This window comes from Antedon mediterranea, chromosome 10, assembly GCF_964355755.1.
Source record: "Antedon mediterranea chromosome 10, ecAntMedi1.1, whole genome shotgun sequence".
Classification (NCBI taxonomy): Eukaryota; Metazoa; Echinodermata; class Crinoidea; order Comatulida; family Antedonidae; genus Antedon; species Antedon mediterranea.
The window spans coordinates 22,247,919-22,270,441 of record NC_092679.1 but is presented as its reverse complement, the minus strand read 5'-3'; the positions used below and the strand labels follow the sequence as shown (position 1 = coordinate 22,270,441).

The following is a 22,523-nucleotide window of genomic DNA, read 5'->3' as shown; positions in this document are numbered from 1 at the left end:
TATAATAGTACTGTTATTATTAATGTACATTGTACCATTTTTACAAATTTGTATAAATAAAGCTTGTTATTTACAACAAATTTGTGTGACTTTTGTTTTATATTTACTTGCTATACAGCATAACATAGTCTACTATCTATCTATAAAATTCTGAATTGAATCCATAATCTTGTTTACTACTGTTACGCTTGGTTGAGTTTCTCATCTGCATACAATAATATGATTGGCTGGCTGGTAAAAATCTTTTGTGTGGAAGAGCCAATCATTGAAAGCGACATGATTTAACCCTGTAGAAGCGGTGGTTTTCAAGAAGACAATACGGTAGGCCTAGCTTTTTTTGATAATTGAATAAATGCACTGCACAATTACCGGTAAATAAATGATTTAAGAACGTTCAAAACATCAAATATGGAATCTTTTGTAATTCAAGAAAAACTCTGGGATGGATTTTTTGGAGCAGAGTATAAATTACAAGAACAATCGTGGAAAGGAACCAAGCTTAGGACTGTGAAAATGATAAGTATGTCTAACGAGGACGAGGCAAAGTGTAGTCGCGATGTGCTAAAAAACACTCTGCTGCAGCTGCCTAAAAACGAGCACATCGTTCGTCTGAAAAACGTTCTCGTTAGGCGTGAAAACTTCACTGAAATATTCCTTTGTCCAGTGTATAAGAATGTGGAGGGGGAATTTTTAAATGACTACATTATGAATCGTCATTTGGCTATGTCTGATACTGCATATAAAGTGTTTTTTATGCATTTGATGAGAGGTGTTGTGTTCCTGCATAGTCAGGGCTATAGCCATGGATTTCTAAATCCGTATAACATTATCGTTACCCGAGATAAAACCGGAACAGCCATTTTAAAACTGACAGATTATGGTCTTGCGAAAATGTGTGGGGCACCGGTGGATAAACCGAATGATTCATCATCGGAAACAACAGACGATAAGGAAAACGCGGGCGAGAAAGATGGGCGTGACTTGGCGCGTGTGTATTATGCATCACCGGAAACGCATGATACCGAGTTAAGTTGGCTTCGTAGGTGTTGTACGTCAGTTGATATTTTCAGTTTAGGTCTGATCATGTACGCGCTTACTGAACACAAGGTTTTACCGAACACAAAAGTTCTTGCTGGGTATGTTAACTACCCTGGGTACGGATCTATCTCGATCGGGAAATTCAGATACGAAAACCCAAGCGTAAATTTTGATAAAAAGTTTTACAGCAGATGCAGTGCCGAGTTCCGTCGGATTTTAAAGCGGTTGCTTCACGTCGATCCCAATGCACGCCCTTCAGCTTCTCTTGCTCAACAACTTTTGGAGAAATGTGTTAACGTGAGAACTGCAGAGGTGGACACGAGACAAAGTCGCAAACGCAAGAGAAGCTCCGCAATGTTTGAGCCGCTGATGTCGCCACCACAGCCATCGTGTATGGGGTTGAATGTTCGTGGAAGTGTTCGCAGGGCTAGCAACTCGCAGTTTGTGCGCCGTGCATCTAAACGTTTCAAGACTGTTAGCAATTCGTTACAGAAGCGCAATTCATTCAAACTGCCATCATAATCAATTGCCGTCCATCCTTTTTTTTTGTGCAATTGTTGACTAACATTTTATATTTTATTTTAAATGCTTTTGCATGATTGTACAGAGGCAAAATACACTATGGTAAATTTGTGTTTGCTTTTAAAAGCTTTTGTATAATAAAATAGAAATCTCCTGCCAAATAAAATTGGATTAATTACTGTATAATTAACTTTTTAAAATTGTCCAATATGTACAGTAACTCTGTGATTCCTTTTAAGAGAGCTGCTGTTAAAATTTGCGTCCAAATTTTAAATCCAGCCAAGTACTGTACTTTTTTTATTAGGTTTTATAATTTTTAAATATTATATTGTAAATATCCGATACAGTACTGTATCATTGTTAGGTTTTTAATTAATAAACTGTAAATAAACAGAAAGCTTATTACAATTCTGAAGCCTAAAATGTTTTAAAAAGTGATTTTTTTTATTTGTATTTTCAATTGACTAACTGTACTGTAATTTAAAAACTTCAATGATTGAAGAATGCCCTTGTGTGAATAGCAATTACTGAAAGTTGCTTAAATTAAAATTTCATTGCTATAGTAAATCGTGACATTTCTCCTTTTTAGTTCGCAACTACAGTACTGTATTACAGTAAATTGTACAAAACATTTCTGTCCTACTGTAAATAATGTGTTAGTAATATTTAGCTTATTATAAATCGAATCAAACTTTAATAAAGAAAATGATACATTCACTTGGATTTATTGATTTTATTACCAGTAATTTCATATTTGATAATTATATACAATATCTTATCAGTAGTTTTGAACAAACTAATGGAAGATGGTAATGTATATTTTCCAGACAGGCTGCACTAAAAATCAGTGGGGACCCATCTATCTATTGAGCAGAAAAGAACCATCTTAAAACAGTATTTTCAGATTCGAGCCCACTGTAAGTTATTTGACCTTTGAAGATGCGATGGGTCATCCTAACTGCTGCGTTGCATCTATGTGGGGACCAAAACTGGTTTTATTTGGAACATTGATCATGCAAAAGAAATTATTACTGTACTGTATTTGTATAACGATTGCATTTGACCTTATTGCCTGAAATTTAATTTAAACTTAATCAATTTAATGTACTACAGTACTTAATATTAAAAACATATCTATATTCCTAGTTTCTCTATTTTTTCAACTCAATATTTGTTCCAATTTCCTTGATTAAAATATAAAATACAACAGCACCGCTATAAAAATACCATAAACCATTTTAAACTCTACAATAAATCTTTCTGTTAAACAGTATTAATCACATAATATATTTCATTGTGTTATAATACTATTTAAATTTCTTTAATACCCACTATATATTGCATCCAATTAGTTTATATATATACTGTATGACTGACGTCGGTTTTGCCAGCAAGAAGATTATATAAAATCTAGATTGACTACTGTAAAGCTCTACACATCAAACTAGTTTGACAAAAAGAGTGATGGTGCCTAAATATGGTAGTGATATGCCTAAATATGGTAGTGATACATCATCGTGTCCATATACACACATCACATTTTTTTGAAAATAGAGCTTAATTAAAAATAGTGTAAGGGATCATTATGTCAAAATTATGTTACTGCAGTAACTACATTTTTTACTGCAGACTAATGATACAATCCATGTTAAGAGGCCAGCACACACCAGATGTGCCAACTGACTGCCAGTGGCATAGCGCAGAGGCCCGAGGCCCCTGGTTTGGGGATGTAAGAGGCCTTGGGCTTATTTAGCATTTTACGACATATTTCAATGCATTTTTATTCCCTCTGACCCTGCTCAGGGGACCCATAAGCTTGGGGGTTTAGGCAGTGAGCGCCCACAGCAGTTGCGCCACTACTGGCTTGTTCGTTTACTAGGCTTGTAAAATAATGGTTTCTACTCTTTGTTAAAAGTGTTTTGTATTTGTTTATAATGTTGAAGTTCAGCATTAGAGACTGATGGTATTAGGTTCTGGAGAGCACATTCAAAATCATCTTCTTGTACAACCACATCATCAGTGCTTCCATCCTCTCCTGAAAGAAAGAAAAGAGAAGATTTTACACCATATATGAGCACATCACACATTTTTGTCAGATAAAGTTTCATAGTGTACACAGAGCTTAATACAGTAACAATACTAACCTTTTATGTTCACAATTTTCCGCTTGATTGCATTTAACATGGCATCAGAACATAGCGCATAGAAATCAGCCCCTGTCATGTTGAATGGGCAGTGTCTTGTAATGGACTCCAGCGAAAGGTCTGTGGATAGCTTGAACCTGGGTAGAAGAATAGAGCATGAACATTACTGTAGAACCAAATCTTTAAGTGTCTGCCGATAATACCAGATTCCTTGAAAACTATAAACTTGTTATTATATTTTTTATTTATGTATTTAGGATGAACTGGGTTTTTTAAAGACCTACAGTTTATAATCCTTATCCGAGAAGAAGAAGCTTCACCAGAACTAGGAGTGAGTCGGCCTTGAACCTATGCCGATGGCTCGGTCATTTGAAGCTCCCATAAACTTCCTTTAAAAACTCATTTGGAGTACCAATGAGAAACATATAGGCTAGCACAATTGTTATTTTAGAATCTAGAGTGGTTGAGAAGTATGTATGTGATATTGTTTGGTTGTTGTTTATTCCTAGGATCTCCCTTGATTTGCCAGTTGGCAAGGTACAGTAAACTTACTTTCTAGTCAGTGCCTGCAGGATCTTAAGCTGAGACGATCTGTCTTCACTCACACCTAGGTACACTAACTTGTCAAATCTACATAGACAAAAAAAGGAAAATAAGATGCATAAACGGAACCAAATACTAATTTGTCTTGCTTATTCATTTATTTAATTTTTATGCCGATAAAGATATGTACAGTAGAGTACCTTCCAGGCCTTAACAAAGCCGGGTCCAATAGGTCAGGCCTGTTGGTTGCTCCAATCACAAACACGTCTGTCGCTTTGTGTAGTCCGTCAAGTTCAGCCAGCAGCTGGGACACGACTCTGTCCATCACCCCGCCAGAGTCACCACTACGACCACGATTAGGGGCTAAGGAATCCAGCTCATCAAAGAAAATGACGCACGGTGTGGCACTTCTAGCCCGCGAAAAAACTATGAAATTAAAATTGTTCATTCATATTAACAAGTATCTTTGTATTCTATCAGGCCAATTAGCAAAGTATACAGCTCTATCTACACTATGAAACCTATGTTTATATGATGTGCCCATACATGGACATGTCATATCACTACCATATTTGGGCACACCACACTTTTTGTCAAACTAGTTTGATAGTGTAGATGGACCTTTAGAAAAAAATGTTAACATGTTTGTGTTGTGAGTTTTATAACTTTACCTTCTCGAACGTTTTCTTCACTCTGCCCAACGTACATATTAATCAGCTCTGGTCCTTTAACACTTAGAAAATTAAGGGCGCACTCTGTCGCTACCGCTTTGGCAAGCAGTGTTTTACCGGTACCAGGAGGTCCATACAATAGGATACCTAAAATACAGAATAGTTTTTAAAATCAACAACTCAGGGTTAAAAGAGGTAGAAAAAAGTGTCCTCTTAATAGAGGTATCCCCTGAATAGGGGTTGACTGTAGTGCTAAAACATATGTTTCACTTTGTTCATTTCATAGGAAAGGAATGACCCAAAGAAGGGGTTCCAATAACTGCATTTTTTAATGTCATTTTTACCAGATCTCCTTAGGCCTGTGGCAAACAGCTCTGGATGTTGCAGAGGTAGTTGTACAGTGTCTAGGATCTCTTCCTTCACGTTAGCTAGGCCTCCAACGTCTTCCCAGTAAACATCAGGGATCTACAACACAAATCAAATGTGTATTAGTGAGAGATGGTAGATCAGTTGACATATCAGTTGATTTAAGAGGTCTGCATATGTACCTTTGGAGCACCAATCGCGTCAGAGTGTGCGGACTGTAACTGATCCAAGGCTTTCCCAAAGTCCACACCATGAATCTTAAACCCAGCAGTGCAAAGGTCATTCTCCTCGCGCATACTTAATTTGCTGCCAACAGAACTGAAAATAACAGAATGGTTTTAGTTAAATGAGTTTGCATTAACAATACAATAGAAATACACTAAATTTCATGCTTTTTATTTAGAAATGTTTGCAAAAAATAATGATTTCTTGTGCAAAAAAAGGTAAAAATAATAAAGAATGTACCATACATGCACTTTAGTTTTATACTTTACTATAAGCATCACAAATGCAAATAACACATACACATATGCTATGTTTTCTATTCTATTTCTATAAATAAAAAGCTACACTACTGTACTACAGTATGTTTAATATACAAATAAGAATGATATGATGTGAAAAGAATATTTATGCCTCAAAACATGCATTAAGTATAATACATAACACTAGGACTATTGTAGTAGATTTGTATACTGTAGAAGAATCCCTTATTTGGAACACCTTTATTCAGAGGACGATCATGTTAAGAGGACACTTTTCAAAACACGGCCAATCCCTGTTCAGAGGACACCCCTATTAAGGGGACATATTCCTATAAAATCTTTATTTAGTAATAGCTATACTACAGCCAGCCTCTATTAAGGGAAATTTGTTGGGCCGAAAAGGTGTCTCCTTAATATGGGTCCATACACAATAAACATATAAATATGCTACAGAATGAAATAATATTAATAGTATTATTGTACTATGTGAATGTATAGCCTTTATGAAGCATTAAATTAGTAAATACACAGTAATATTTGGCATATTATAATAAAATTGGCAAATTAAAGCATTTTACACAATTATGTAATACTGTACAATCACCTCTGCCAATATTGGACACCTTGGGGCTGGTATTCTAAATGCATTTTTAATGGTAGATATTAATTTGGAGATTTCAAGAAAAGTCTGGTTTTGGAAGAGCAGAGAGTTCAGCATTGAGAGAGTTGACTTGAATTTGTTTTTTCAAATTGTATACTGTACAGTATATCGAAATATTAACATCTTGTGTATATATCTCTGCTGTATTGTGTTTTAAAACAGTCTTTATTACACTAATTAATATGAAATTAGTCCATGAGAGTAACTTGTACTATAAGACGGAATCATATAAAATAGTTTTTAATTACAAGATTAACTAAAAGCTGTGCAGTTAAAATATTCAGTTAGTTAACTAATAAAATTGTTCCCAACACCAAGCAGAGTTATTTTTCTCATACCTAATCCTTGTGTTGTATGATGAGGTACTGAAATAAAATGTTTCACACTACCTTTAATTGTTAAATATTAATGATTTATGTTTATTCCCATCACCCTTAATTGTCTAAAGGTAATTGTACTGTACATCGTGTATATGAAAAGTATTAAGAAATATTTCAATGTGTTGAATTACCTTTTTTAAGAGTTTGGGGAATTTTTACTCTTTTGGCAGAAGTTCAAAAAAATTATAAATGAAAATCTTAGTCTAGATTAGGGTCAACAAACTCGAGTATAAAACTTTTAAAGCTCTGCCTACACTATCAAACTTTATGTGACAAAAAAATGTGATGTGCTCATATATGGACATGATGATGTCATATCACTACCATATTTAAGCATACCACTAACATACTTGGGCACATCACACTTTTTTTAGTTTGATAGTGTGGACAGAGCTTAAAAAGAAGGAATATCCTCATTGTAACTTATATCCTTACCATGCATTATTGATTCTATGCAATGCTGCTCTGGTTGTGTGAGACAACAGTGATGTCAAATCGCCGAGAACCATACCCTTTGAAGACAAATTAATTCATAAATGCTTTATTACCTAAATATAACCATAAAGATATTATATTGCTAGTGATAATATTTCTATGATATAACTCACATTTTCAACAATAATCTACTACTGTACTAGCCCCAGAGTAAGTACCTCCCAAATCCAATCAGTTTTAAAAACTTTTCCAGCAATTCTGGTTATTTTGATATACCCAAAACCTCTCCCCAGTGAGTTGAAAATAAATATAGTCTTAATATTAATATTCATATTTTTGGAGTTCATATTACAATTGTTGTGGAAACTGTTCCCTCTCTTTAAACAAAACAGACAAACTTACAGCGGTCCTACGAGCCAAGTGAGGTAGATCAACATCCGATGCAATCCCAAAACGAGAACATAATGCATTCAAAATGTCCAGTCTTTCCTCTTCTTTTGGTGTCTAGCAAATAAAAACAATATGTCAGTAAAATGAGTTTCTTCAACAAAATAAAAACAAATTTTGAATAGGCCATTTTGTAGTTTTAATCAAGTTAGTCACTTTCGCATAAAAAAAAAAGGTTTTCACTTACAAAAAGACAAACGGTTAAATTCAACCAAAAACTACAGTTTTTTCAGATAAAAAATTTTTTTTTCCATCTAATTTTTGGTAAAAGTGAATAACTAGGAACATCAAATTGGCATCTTCAACAAAAAAATATTTTTTCAGGGGGACAATATTGTTAAATATTGATACCTACATCTATCTTTAGAGTATGCACAAAACAGGACTGGAGATCCGCAACGACACTCTTACTACATGGTGATGTTGCTATAACAACCATTGGCCAATCAGGACAGCTTTCAAGTAGAGTGGACAAAGTTTCTTTCAAAAACGCTGCCACTCTTGAATCTAAAAATAAATTATGATTAATAATTTGACCAGTAAAATTTAATATTTAAATTTTCTAAAGCTCTGTGATGTGCCCATATATGGTCACTACGATGTCATATCACTACCATATTTGGGCACATCACACTACTTTGATAGTGTAGACAGAACTTAAAAATGTTTACAAAAAGTAATCTAACCTTCGCCCGTTCCATCCCTGTCTCGTGCCAAGACTTGTAAGTTTCTTAGGTGAAGTATGCAAGGTGCAAAGGTACTTGCTAAATTAAACAGAAAATGTGATTATAATGTAGTATTATACAAATAATTAGCGCAATGGTACATATAACTTCTTGAGGTGAAAATAGAACATTTCATCTTTCACCAAATGAAAATATTTGTTCCATTGCATGCATATTAAACTTTATTATTATAAAACACTTACTTTTAAGGAGAGACTAGGCCAAGGCCAAAACCATTCAAAAAGACAGAAATCCAATGTTCGACATGGAGTAGAACAGGATATAATGATGTACACTTACAGGTAGGATGCACACGCATATAATGAAATTGCACTCTTGATGATGCAAGAGTTCAATGGAGTACTTATTGAATATCATGTGACCCACAATCCTCCAACCAAATGACAAGGATCTACTCAGGAGCATTATTAAAATTATAACTTTCTAGTAAAAAATACTGTAAGTTAGACCTTTTGAAAGAAGATCATGGAATCTGTCTGCTTACAAGAGGCCTTAATTAATAATAAAATGTCGACACCTTTTACAAACACATTTTTTATTCTTGCTTCTGTAGCTGCTGAGCTATCTCCGCACAAGTTATGACAGTTTACGGTTTGCTCGTGCATATTCATACGACGACAAACGGCGCTGATAACGGTGGCCTTCCCGCAGCCTACTGGCCCAGTTAACAGGAATGTTGGTACTAACTTATTGCACTGGGATCTAAGAAAAAAATGAATTTAAACATTTTTTAAATAACTTAAAATTAGGTTAGCTTTTACTTTATTATTTAATTATTATTTTTTTATTATCAGAAAACCCACTAGGCTAACCTGGAAATATCCTCTTTATTGATGGTTGAAATATTGAAATAAAATAGTCGAATAGAAAAATTCTAACAAAGTTGTTTACTGCACCTTGGAATGAGGTAAGGGTACACAAGTTTTTCCAAGTATTGGACATGTTGTACCAGTCCAGCAGGTACTGGTGAGAACCATATAGGGTCCAGTTTACAACTAAAGTATGCATCCATGACCACTGGTATGTAACTGTTCATTGCAGTCACCTACAAGGCAGAAAAAAAGGACCTAAATAATAGTGCATGTGGTGCATTGTGTTGGACATTGGACTATGGATCGTGAGTTTAAATCATACGTTTAAATCACATTGCTTGTATCCTACTTTACTTGTATTTGCCTCTATCCAGGTGTACAAATGGGTACCTGGTAAGGCCAAGACACAACTTTGCACTGATTACTAGCTGCATTATACTGGAGTATGTTTCCAAACATGTTTGATCCAAATATGATCAGGATAATAATATATATGTACATAGTTTAGAGGTTTCACATTAAGCGCTTTATAAATCCAGGATAATATTATTATATTATGCATAACGCCCACCTGGAATATGCTAGTATGCGCTGAGTCTGCCAAGTATGAGGTACATTGTTTAGCCCCAGAATCAATCCTGGTGATCTTGTAGTATATTATTGGTGAGCGGTCATTGCAGTCCTCTGTGATGTCCTGGTAGTGCTCAGGAAAACTGATACTGGACATGCAGATGATGTCACCCACTGATATCAACCTACAATATAGAAAGAAGAAGTGTCCACTTAATAGGGGTCTCCCCAGAAAAGGGGTGTCCCTGAATAGGGTGTTGTAAAGAGGGGTTTTAATGTAGTAACAAAACCCCTGCAACATTGTACATGTTCTCAGTACTGTAACCACACAATAAATTCACCAAAAGTCAAATAGATTGGAAGTAACACTTAGTACATACAGTATAGTGACAGTATAGCTAAGTGGTTAATACAATTGCTTTCCAATCTAAGGGTCCATGGTTCAAATCCTGAGATAGTCCGTTTTTTTTCTCATGCTCAAAACAATTGCATTTTTTAAATATATTAATATTTATTACAGTATATGGTTTTAAAAATATCATATTTATTACAGCTTCTAGTTTTTAAAATATATTTATTACAGTATATGGTTTTTTAAATATCATATTCATTCATTTAAGTATATTTATTATACCTGTATATATATATTTTTTTACCTGGGCTCGTCAAAATGTTTCCGAAGTATATTGTCAAAGTTTGATACTGCTGGGTAGCCTGGGGATTTTACCAACGCCAGGTATGCAGCTGATGCGAATGGTGGATTAGTATTGCAGGCTAGGCTACGGCTCCCGATATTCAGACTCTTATTTGCAACCAAGTCTTGTGATTGTGCGACCTTTGAGACAAATATTTTTAAATACTCTATACTCAGTCATTAGTAGTTTGATGTTAATGTAACACATTTTACTGATATTTGAATATCACATTAGGACATGAATTATGTAGTAATTTTAAGCCTGTGGACAATTGGTAGGGAGGTATAGTCTTTAATGTAAGGCTTTGTCTACATTATCAAACTAGTTTGCCAAAAAAAATGTGACATTACATTTTTTTGTCACATAAAGTTTGATAGTGTAGACAGAGCTTTAGACACTGAAAAACATGAGTGTTTATTGTACTGTAGATTAAGATTAACCAGGAGTTGTCACATGATCTAGGAAATTTTATGTGAAAAATTGACTGTCCAAAACGGGGCCAGCAACTATTGAGGTTTTAAAGGCCCCTCCTGGAATTTACTGGCTGTTAGCTTTATGATTTTTTATTTAATTTTGAGATTTATTCCCAAAAAATGTAATTAAAAAAGCATTTTTTTTTCGATTGTTACCTGCACAGAAAGAAGTGCATCAGATTGTATTAGTAATGATGGATGATGCTGCAAGTTGTACCACAACAATGGCGATATGTACAACACATCGTCTTCAGGTATCAAGTAGTCGTCGGAGCATTCATTCCTTTCTTGGTTGCCAGTTCCCAATGTCGAAAAACCATTAATTGCTAACACCTGAGCAAGATGGCTCTTTGATTGTCTTCCATCCATCTGGTCAGACATTTGGCTGTCTTTTGATGTTGTCTGGTTCTCTTGCTGGAGAGGTCTGGACATCTTGATCCAGCTTCCACTGAATGTTTGCAGTCTGGCAAGAGTCTGCACAGTAGCACCAACTTTATAAAGAGCTTCGCAAATAGTGGATTGACATGCTTCAGCGGCTTCTGCCAACATCAATCGGTGCGTTGATGCTTTTGGGACGAGGTTTGTTCGGAGGAAGTGTACTTGGGAAGACGTCGGGCCTTTTGGTTTGTCGTCAATGTGGACATCATCAATGAGTTTGGCAAATTCAGATATAAGAGGTGGGATGCTGCTAACATCTTCAGAGTTCCAGTCCAGGGTTATGGAAGGATCCTGTTGCCAAGAGTAGTCATCCTTTGGATCTTCTATATGATCTTTCATGTGTGTAATTATTATGGAAGTATTTAACGAAATTATTCCTTGTTGTACAGGCTCGCATTGCAGTGTTACGATGTCAAAATAATTTGAAAGTCTGTACGAATCATCGTTACTAAAAACCGGTATAATTGGAGCCAAAAATGCATCACCGGAGCGAACTAAAACCTTTTGTTGACAGACCGACACAAGTAAACCCGTACTAAATAACCTCTTTTTCGCCCATTCATAGCATTGCAAAGTTTTAGCACCAAAAACTACTTTTGTAAGAGGGAAAGCTTGGACAGGTCTTATATGCACATGCTCTGAATCTAGGATATTATAATGCCGATGGAAGAATTCGGAAGAATATAGAACAATTCCTATAAACGTTTCTGACACCTGGGCAATGGATATGCCTTTGTTGACAATCGAATCGTCCAGGACCTGCACACAGACGAACTGTTCTCGGCCATCGGCATGGCGAGGCCACTGGCTACAAGTTCTACACTCTTTCTTCCAAACTAAAGAAAGAATTATATAATTATCGTGTCTTTCTCCTAGTATATTTATTGCTGCACTTTTTGCAACACCTAAATGAAGTGGGTTACTTTCAATAGGAAAGTTAAAACGTGAAAATCTAGCAAGGGTTTCACCCGGCTTCTTCACCGGAAACTCTGCCATCCTGTATTTATCTTCCCATCATGCAAAAAATAACCAAATATGGCTGCCTCCATGAGATTGTAAAGTAACCTTTGGTCGCTCGTTTATTTTGCTTGATTATGATATTGCAACATCAAAATGCAATACTATTATTACATAACACTCTGCCAATACTTCTGAAAAACTTTAAAATCAACTTTAGTTCATAAATCCTGTTTATAGTAATTAATAATGAGTTCTACAGTACGGCGAGTGAAAGGCAAGCCGAACCGAGGCGGAGGACGTGGAGGAAAGCACAACTCAGCGGGTCGTGGTAGTGGTAGCGGAAGAGGAAGAGGAAACGCGAAGCCTGGCTTCAAGCCTAGCCATAATGGACAACGAGGAGGGGGAGGAGGGGGAAGCGGCGGGCGAGGCTCATCGGCGTCTGGTCGTGGCACAAGTGGTGGACAGTATACCAAACCACCTGCTTCTCAAAAGAAACAGACTTTTTCAATATGGTCAGATGATGATGATGAAGATGATTTTGATGATGATTTTGACGATGTTTACGCAGATTTTATTGATGATGCTGTAGTTGTAAATCAATCGCAAAGTCGTAGTTCATACAGTAGTAGTAGGCCTGTACCATCATCAGGGTCATATAAACAGAAGAACGAAGAAAGAAAACTACCGCAAAAAATTACAGATTCATCATCTCGTCCAAGTGCGGCAAGGTAAATTTATTTATTTAGAAATTCCCAGGCTGATTTTGTTCGAAACTCTTCTGAAATGCAAACAATTGTTTACCCTCTAGTAGTTGATGGCCAAACCATTAAATATTTCGCTAAAACCTTTATTTATATTTTTAGGATTAACTTTCTTGATAATTGACGTCACAGAGAAAACCAAAATGTAAGGGTTTGTGATGACACAAGCCTTTGGGAAAAACACTATGCTTCCTAATTTATGGTTTTAGTCTAATTTAGTAATGAACTACCACAAGATTTAGATTGTTTGAAACCACAGGATGCCGTAATTTATAATCCATTAATAAAACTGTCAAACAATAATGTTTTTGGCTATTTTACACATTCTGCCAATACAGGACTTTCTGAAACCAAAAACTCCCCCAAAGCCAGACTTTTCTTGATATCCAATAGGTCCAAAAATTACCAACACATAAGAATACCAGACTTATTTATTGTATTGGAAGAGTTGACTGTACTGTTCAAAACATACAAAAATTAAAAATGAATTATTAACTATAAACTTATAGTTTAGTTGGCAATCAAATGCATTCTATTAGTCTCATTCTACTTTCTCAGACCACCCAAGTTTCATGGCGATATAAGAAAAGTGAAGATGCAGAAGCTGCATATGCAACCACAAAACCAGGAGATGGTGAGAGACGTACTGCATGAGTTGCAGGGCCAAGCGTTTATGAGTAAAGAGTAAGTAGGTCATACATACTGTAGTGAGGGGTGCGTGTCATAGAGTATAATTCTGGCTTTTTCACCCAGAAGAGAATCCACTTACGGTAATCACAAGTTTTTAATGCGTATCCACTGTGATATGACTGAGTATAATCACACCACCAAATTTTCAGACATGATACTATGGCCTATTCAGTTTGCTACAATATCCGAGTATAGTCCCACCCCGGGCCCTCTGGTAAAAGTGTGGAGATGATCCGGAATTAACCGGTTACAGTGTAACTTTGATCATACTTGAGATGCAGAAATTGTAGGCCAGTGTAAACAGCAAAAAAAACTTTACCTTGTCACTGAGCCACCCAGGTATTCAACCTGGTATGTTCTGGTTAGTTTCTATCCCAAACTATATATTTTTATTTACATACAAATGATAAAATGTACTGTATGTTACACAGTTAAATTTGTAGTATGAATTAATACCTTATTAAAAAATAAATGGCTTCTTTTGTTTCAGTTTGGATGAATACGAAGATTCCCAAGCTAGAAAAGACGGTCGATTCTGGATGGAAGCAAAACAACTACAAATACAGGAATTTCAAGTGAATTCTGTAACTGTTGGAAATACAGAAGAAACATACACTGAAGTTATCAATAAATACAGTATGAGAAAACTTCTAAGGTACTTTTTTCCATAAAAACTGATCTTTCTTCGATGCATATTAAAAAGTATTATTAAGCCCTTTCTGACAGAACACAGTTCCAGTAACATACTGTACTCTTACCGTACTATGGTTTTTTTAAACAGATATGGATTCCACAAATACCATTGTTTAGCAGCCTTGGAAGCCAGTAATGGTGAACTAGACATTGCCTTGGAAGCCTTACTTACACAGTGTTTCCTCTATGACAGCAGCTCCGCCAATGATAAAGATCTCACCAGCATTACAACTCAGAGCTTCATCGAGCAACGGCAAGAAGAAGCTCTGGCATTGAGTTCCATTTACGGGGAAGACTTCCTTGAAAGAATACCGAATCACGTTTGGGTACTCAAACTCCAACTTCGCCACATGAACGAGTTTGTTGACGAACAATACAGATCGAAAATAAAAGCCGAGAAAAAATCCAAACCATTAGTTAGAAATGAAGATATTTGCGAGTTTTTCTTGCGAGGTAATTGTCGCTACGGAACCAGATGTCGGAAAACTCATGACAAAGCAGAAGAAAAAAGCAAGACTAGTTTCGTACCGGAAGAAGAATTACCAGACAATAAATTTTACGAGTTAGAAATCCGATTTCCCGATGATAATAAATATCCGTACGAACCACCTCTTGTGGCGTTTTTAAGTACGAACGATAAACTCCCATACAGCAAGTGTCTTAATATTTCAAAGCGTTTGTTTCAGGAAGCTGTGAGCTACGCTGAGAACGATTCTCCGTCCGTGTTCGGGATTGTGTCCGTCCTTGAAGACGAAGGCGAAGTTGTTGATATGTTGATGAAAACGCCACTTCCTCTTAGTCAGGCTACGATTGTCGATAATTTGACCCTGAGGCAACGTTCTAACCAGAAGAAAGATGTCGTAGCTGAAACGGAGGACAAGAAGAACCAACCGCCTGATGTTGAGAAGAATGAGCAGAGGTCAAAAAGGTTACCACAAGAGAATGCATCAAAGTCAACCAAAGATTATAAACCAACTCAATATGATCCAAAGTATGTTGAAAGAGAGAATAGAAAACTTAAAGACAAATTTAAGAAAACTAAGGTAACATTTTTTTTGTTTATTTTTTTAAATTTCATACGCATCTAACAGTGAGCAACACCTAATTACAGGATGGAAAACCTATTTTATAATTTATCGTGCCTTGCTCACTTGAGGCTTAAGGAGTGGAGTTGAAGGGGTCGTGAGTTACAACCATGTACTGGACCATGGGATTGGAAGGCAATTATGCATGTTAACCAAGAAGCCACAGTTTCACTACTTTTAGTTATTAACCTTGTATTAACTAATCTAAAATTATCCACTGAATTCTTATCCTGGGCATTCCGCCTTCTGAGAGAACATTCTTCTACCACCCAGTGTAAAAAAAATATTTAATTTTTTTTTTTAAATTTTAGACTTCCAACTCTTACCTGTCAATGCTGTCCCAGCGACAGAACCTTCCAGCATGGTCTGAGCAAGATAAAATTCTAAAGATTTTAAAGAACAATCAAGTAGTCGTTGTCAGTGGTATGACCGGGTATGTCTCTTTCCTAAATATTTATTGAATATAAGTTCTTTTAGTTAGAATACAGTAGAACCGCTATTAAGGTAAGGTACCTCTAAGGGACCTCTGGCAGCCAACAGTGCAGTGCCACACGTACCAGATCAGCACACCGGGAGACGATCCCTCCTACTCTTCAGAAGAATGGGACACCTTCAGAACCAAATATACATAATAATTTATTAATATTTCAATCTATTTTAGTTGTGGTAAAACAACTCAGGTTCCACAATTTATATTAGATGCTTCCCTCAAAGAGGTTGGTCCCAACTTGTGCAATATCGTGTGTACACAGCCTAGGAGAATTTCCGCAATTGCAGTGGCCGAACGAGTAGCTAATGAACGAGCCGACAGAATTAAAGGCATTGTGGGGTATCAGATTCGCCTGGAAAATATGCAGGTTCGTTTTAAAGATAATTTTAAGACATTACTCTATACCTGGTTTATTCCTTCAACACAGAAAATCTTTAAATTAGTGAATGGCTGAGCACTTATGATCCGTAACAGTGGAACCATAATTACGTAGCCATAACATCAGCAAGGGTTTGAAGATCACTCGCTCCATGGTTCTGGTGGTAGAATGAGTCTTCTCGGATAAGAACTAAAAACCGTAGGTCCAGTGTACACATCTAGCTCATGTGCACTTTAAAGAATCTAGTACATCTTTCGAGACGAGTAGGGTGTTACCCCCGTGTACTGGTACACACACAGCCATTGACTGAGCTCTGAGAGACAGTCTTTGATTGAAGAGGTTGGCCGGTATAAATAAATAATAACAAACAAATACACTGTAAATATGTATTTTCTACTGCAGTCTTCCAGCACTCGTCTATTATTTTGTACAACAGGCATCTTGTTAAGGCGTCTAGAGGGAGATTTCAGCTTGGATGGAATCACTCATGTTATTGTGGATGAGGTTCATGAAAGGAGTGAAGAAAGGTTTGAATTTGTTGCAATATTCTATTAGTTTAGAGAATGGTATGACATAATTGTGCTAGCATGCATACTATTGCACACCATGTGACCCACAATCGTCTAATCAAAGGACAGGAATTTATTTTGTTTAGTTATATAATACATATTATTAAAATAAGTGATATAACAGCTTACAATTTTCATTTCATTTTGCTTTTCAGTGACTTCCTAATAATGATATTACGTAATCTTTTGGAAAAACGAAAAGATCTTAAAGTTATACTGATGAGTGCTACACTGAATGCGGAGTTATTTTCAAATTATTTTGGGGGTTGTCCTGTTATAGACATCCCAGGTAAGAATGGCAGTATTAAAAAATGTTAATGTTGATAAAAATAAAATAAAAAATTACATTTTTTATTGCAAATAAATAAAATCACAAAATGTGGTTTTTTTTTCAGGTAAAACATTTCCAGTACAACAGTACTTCTTAGAAGATGCTATTGAATTTACAAGGTAAGTCAACCTCCTTTAAGGGGACACCACCCCACAGGACACCACCCCACTATTCAGGGGACATCACTATTAAGGTGACACAGTTTGTTTTAATGTAGATGTTTATGAGAAAGGCACTGAATATCAACAGTTTATAAACAGTAAACAAAATGTAGTTAATGCAGTAATTGCAGTAGAATTATTTTGACATGGTTCCTAAAACTGTTTAAAACTCTATTTGTAGATTTGTAGTAGAAGAAAACTCTGCTTACTCTCGGCCTGTGAAACGCAAGGCACAAACGACATCAGAAAGTGCTGCTAAGGAACTGACCAAAGGGAACTTCTCTGGAAGCGTTTGGGACGAGGTGGAGGAAGCTATGCAATCAACAACGGCATTTAGACCTCCAGAAGATCACATGAAAGATTGGAACATCACTAAGAAACAGTTGGCCTATAGATATGCAGGTGTGATGTTTGATAATAAATGCAGTTTTAATAGATTTGAGGAAATAAATAAATGACCCGGTGTGTGTTTATTCGGTTTTGAGGATTTATTCAAATCGGGGTGTGTATTTATATAAATGCAGTAATAATTAATAGATGTTCTGACTACATTTTTAATATGCATTCCTCCACTAAAGCCTGTTTTCCACTAGGCCTAGAAAAATTTGTTTACATGAATCCAAAGTGCTATGTTATACACATGCATTCATATGCAAATAAAAGTAAATAATAAAAGCATAGCACAATTTTTATGTCTACTATATTTGATATTTTTACTTATCTTCTTTTTTTCTTATAGAACATTCAAATTCAACTATTAAATCTTTGTCTATTTTGGACCATGATAAAATTAACTATGATCTTATTGAGGAGTTGATAGCGTGGATAGTAGAAGGAGACCATGAAGTGAGTTATTAGTTCAAGACCTTTGAGGTCATTCCTTCTCCCCCAACCCCTAATATTTGCAAAAGTATTATTCTTGATGATAACCAGACAAACATATACACAAGATACTCTACATAAACAAAGTCTTATTAAAGGTCTTTGGGAGTTGAGTTGTAATTTACATTAGAAAAAAACCACAACTCCACTTTATTACCTAAATATTTATATTATAACACTGACAGGATTTGAACCCAAGACCATTGGATTTGTAGCTAAGCATTATAACCACCAAGCCACAACTCCACTCCAATATTTAAAAACTGAAAGTTATTTATTATTTCTTTTGACAGTTTCCAAAAGAAGGTGCGATTCTTGTGTTTCTTCCTGGCCTAGCTGAGATCACTACTTTGTTTGATCGCCTAAAAGCAACTATGTCATCACCAAAGTCTACAATTAAGTATGCTTCAACCTTCTTTTCATATTATATAGACTAATCCCTTCAACATTACAACTATAAGCTATCTGCGCCTTAAGGATATGACATGAATGTTGATAATCCTTGATTATTAGTTTGATTGGTACAAATAATGAGAAAGTTTGAAGTCGAGTTAAATAGGACAATCAGACTTTCAAAAAATGAAAATGTTTTCTGCATTTTATCGAATACAAAACATACATTATTTGTTTTATAACACACCTACCATTCAAAATTAAACTTTTATTCAATTAAGCCATTGCCTCCCTCTTGAATCGAATTTCGGAAGCTAGGTTATGCAAATATTTTGCACTCGGGGCACGTAGATTGGTTTCCCATCATGCAATATTATATACCACATTGCACAACAATTTTGCAATAGTACTTTCAGTCATTGAAATGGGAGAAAATAAGCATTTGTCACATGATACAAAATCAACCAATCAAATATCAAGGATACACTTTAGGTGTGTTTTAATAACTACTTATCCACCATTTTTTGTGTAAAAAAATTAAAGATCGTATTACACTCTGTATTTTAGAAAAGAATCCATCTATTAAGAACTCAATTTAACTTTGTTTTCTTTTTCGTTTAGATACAAACTAGTTCCGCTCCATTCGAGCTTGTCAAGTGAAGATCAGAACTCGGTCTTTGAGAAAGCGAAGGATGGTTTCCGGAAGGTTGTGATCTCGACGAACATTGCCGAGACATCTGTTACGATCGATGATGTCGTTTTTGTTATTGATGCTGGTAAAATGAAAGAGAAAAGGTACTGAAGCTCTGTCTACACTATCAAGCTAGTTTGACAAAAAAATGTGATGTGCTCAAATATGGTGGTGGTATGCCCAAATATGGTAGTGATATGACATCATCATGTCCATATGGGCACCTCACATTTTTTTGTCACATAAAGTTTGATAGTGAAGACAGAGCTTATTCCAAATTACGTTAAAGTATCTCTTTAATACTGGTATCCCCTGAATAGAGGTTGGCTGTAGTGTTAAAATGTAAAATGTGTAAAACGAGAGATTAGCATGTAATATGAAGTGCATTAAATTTAAATTTAAATAAATATTATCGTATTGTAATTATTACATTTGTTACCTTTTTGTTCTAGATATGATTCAAGTAAAAGCATGGAGAGTTTAGAGACAACCTGGGTTTCACAAGCAAATGCACTTCAACGAAAAGGACGTGCTGGACGTGTTATGTCAGGAGTGGCCTTCCATATGTTCACCAGTCACACATTCCGAGCATGGCTTAGAGAGCAGCCCATACCAGGTAATAGAAAATAGTGTGAGCTTCAGCCAATGAATAGATCTTTTATATTACCCATAAAAGCTGTGTCTACAAAAAATTGTAATGTGCCCATATATTTTACATGATGATACATTTTGGCCATATCACTACCATATTTGGGCACTAGTTTGATAGTGTAGTCAGAACTTTACATTACAGAAGCAACACTTTTGACAACAAAACTATAATCGTGTATTTAATATCTTGTTTTTTTTCTTTAGAAATACAGCGTGTTCCTTTAGAACAAGTTGTACTGAAAATCAAAATGCTCAAAGTTTTTAATGGGTTATTAGTGAAAGTAAGTATACATCTTCAAATTTCAGCCGACTATTTTTTTGTCATATTGAATATGAATAGTGTGCAAAGCTTAAAATAATAATACTGTATGTAACTTTTAAGTTTTCCATACTGATTTATAATTGACTACTAATTTTAATTATTTACTTTTTCTAGACCGTCTTTAGCAGACTGCTCGAACCACCACCAGACAGTAATATATCAGATGCCATAACCCGTCTTTGTAACCTAGGTGCCCTCAATAAAGATCAGCAGTTAACAGCCCTGGGCTACCATCTTGCTAGCCTGCCTGTGGATGTGCGTATTGGCAAGTTGATGCTGTTTGGAGCCATCTTCAGGTGCTTGGATCCTGTGCTCACCATTGCTGCTGTTCTTAGTTATCGTTCTCCTTTTGTAAGTTTATCACTCCTTTGATAACCTTCTTTGACTTGAAGCGTTGATACTTGTCTAACAATAGATCCTCGGGAAACCACCTCACGATGCCACAGTAAATAAAGTTACAGTAAATGTAAAAATCCCTTTTTCCTTATGAGGTGAATGAGCTGTCAGCTCCTTTACATGCTTAAACCTGGTATTTTTCAACCAGTTACTCATTTACAGTGACTGGGAGGTGATCTCATTGGGAATTGAACTTTCTGTAAGATGGCTGACAAATATGCAAATTTTTGTTTAGGTCGCTCCGTTTGGTAAGAAAGAAGAAGCTGATAAAAAGAGAAAAGAGTTCGCAGAGGGAAATAGTGATCACATAACACTGTTGAAGGCATATAAGGTAAACCACTCATTTTAATTGGTTATCCGCACTTGGCGGATAACCTCTTGTTATTGTCAGGATCTTTTTTTTTTTTTTTTGGTTATCCGCACTTGGCGGATAACCTCTTGTTATTGTCAGGATCTTTTTTTTTTTTTTTCTCTTTTTTTTAGTTATCCGCTTAGTAGCGGATAACTCCTTGTGATTGTATTGGATCAATATTTTTCTGTATTATTAGTTATCCGCTTAGTAGTTATCCGCTTAGTAGCGGATAACTCCTTGTAATCGTCCTGTTACTTTTTTTTTTTTTTCTTATTTCTTTCTCCCCCATTTTTGTGTCTCACGTATCTCAAAAACTTGTAAACATAACATTTCATAACTTTGTCAACATATGGGCATATACGTGAAGTTGTGCACCTCCTATTTTTGAATGACGTCAGAGTTGCGCAACGTGACTTACGCGCGATTTTATGATTTTTTATGATTGACCATAGATTAAAAACCAAGCGTAATTTTGTTTTGACACTTTGTGAAAATTTAAGTCATATCAAGTGCAAATTTTCTATGGATTAAAAATGGCATGTTTTACAAGAAGTTACGCGCGCACGCGCATTTAAAATTTCAAAATGCGCAAAATTAATTTCTAATCAACTTTCTACGCTGATCATGACATTTTGAGCATGTCAAAAATTCCCACACGCGCGAAAAAATTTACGCGTAAGGTGCGCACGGAGCATGAAAACATGTGTTTTTCTCTTGAATTATGATTTCACAGCCTTTCTTAGTAATTTTAAAAAAGATTGACATCATTTCAAATTAAAATGACGTCATATGAACACGTTGATTGAGACCATTTGCGCGCGTTTTAGTTGAAAAAGTTATAAAATATTGTCAAAATAATGCCTATTTTGAATCTATTATAGCTCTTCAGGATCAAAGGTGACCTCAATTTGTTTAAACTTATTATGCAAGAAGATAAATTGTAGATATAAATTCATGCACAATTTTTACCTCTCGGATGTTATGACGTCATCGTATGGCCACACGAATATAAAAAATAGGATTTTTGTCTCTTTCGTTATTGCTTATCAGATTCAATGGACCGCATCACGCTTATCCGTTTTCCATTTTCACCCCGATTTTGATATTGTCTAGGTCAATCAACTATCTTTCGCATGAGTTAAAAATATTTTAATTTTTATGACGTCATCATGCCTAAAAATTTCAATTACGTGGGTCATTAATTTCATCTTTACAGTAAATTTTATTCTGTAATAGCTCGTAAAAATAAAATGTGATAATCACGATTAAAACGTTTTCTGGAAGCTATTGG

At 35.5% G+C, this 22,523-nt stretch overlaps 3 protein-coding genes across 4 annotated transcripts in view; 2 read left to right on the top strand and 1 right to left on the bottom strand.

Moving 5' to 3' along the window:
* Window positions 1–295: 295 nt before the first annotated feature.
* LOC140060446 (cyclin-dependent kinase 5 homolog) lies at window positions 296–2,261 on the top strand. Its single transcript, XM_072106660.1, has one exon. It carries the CDS (start codon window positions 409–411, stop codon window positions 1,558–1,560), a length of 1,152 nt encoding a protein of 383 aa, XP_071962761.1. The 5' UTR covers window positions 296–408; the 3' UTR covers window positions 1,561–2,261.
* Window positions 2,262–2,307: 46 nt separating this feature from the next.
* Window positions 2,308–12,471, bottom strand: LOC140059759 (peroxisomal ATPase PEX6-like). Of its 2 annotated transcripts, XM_072105640.1 has the most exons (17): window positions 11,145–12,471; window positions 10,477–10,655; window positions 9,822–10,005; window positions 9,335–9,483; window positions 8,956–9,140; window positions 8,379–8,456; window positions 8,048–8,199; window positions 7,648–7,749; window positions 7,246–7,322; window positions 6,769–6,795; window positions 5,467–5,602; window positions 5,263–5,383; window positions 4,919–5,065; window positions 4,448–4,673; window positions 4,257–4,334; window positions 3,705–3,841; window positions 2,308–3,595 (listed from the first exon to the last, which is right to left on the bottom strand). In XM_072105640.1, exons 1-17 carry the CDS (start codon window positions 12,420–12,422, stop codon window positions 3,459–3,461), a joined length of 3,393 nt encoding a protein of 1,130 aa, XP_071961741.1. In that variant the 5' UTR covers window positions 12,423–12,471; the 3' UTR covers window positions 2,308–3,458. The 2 variants fall into 2 exon arrangements, with proteins under 2 accessions (XP_071961741.1, XP_071961742.1); XM_072105641.1 differs by lacking the exon at window positions 6,769–6,795.
* A 111-nt stretch (window positions 12,472–12,582) lies between these two features.
* The window catches only part of LOC140059758 (putative ATP-dependent RNA helicase DHX57), a 42,352-nt gene continuing 32,411 nt past the window's right edge, over window positions 12,583–22,523 (top strand). Inside the window, exons 1-17 of the mRNA XM_072105638.1 lie at window positions 12,583–13,114; window positions 13,706–13,831; window positions 14,328–14,492; window positions 14,619–15,573; window positions 15,927–16,048; window positions 16,277–16,472; window positions 16,887–17,011; window positions 17,209–17,342; window positions 17,449–17,503; window positions 17,727–17,947; window positions 18,285–18,391; window positions 18,721–18,827; window positions 19,442–19,615; window positions 19,964–20,127; window positions 20,367–20,443; window positions 20,599–20,835; window positions 21,116–21,211. Coding sequence (XP_071961739.1) covers window positions 12,633–13,114; window positions 13,706–13,831; window positions 14,328–14,492; window positions 14,619–15,573; window positions 15,927–16,048; window positions 16,277–16,472; window positions 16,887–17,011; window positions 17,209–17,342; window positions 17,449–17,503; window positions 17,727–17,947; window positions 18,285–18,391; window positions 18,721–18,827; window positions 19,442–19,615; window positions 19,964–20,127; window positions 20,367–20,443; window positions 20,599–20,835; window positions 21,116–21,211 — 3,543 coding nt within the window. The 5' untranslated portion in view covers window positions 12,583–12,632. The remainder of the gene's footprint in view (window positions 13,115–13,705; window positions 13,832–14,327; window positions 14,493–14,618; window positions 15,574–15,926; window positions 16,049–16,276; window positions 16,473–16,886; window positions 17,012–17,208; window positions 17,343–17,448; window positions 17,504–17,726; window positions 17,948–18,284; window positions 18,392–18,720; window positions 18,828–19,441; window positions 19,616–19,963; window positions 20,128–20,366; window positions 20,444–20,598; window positions 20,836–21,115; window positions 21,212–22,523) is intronic.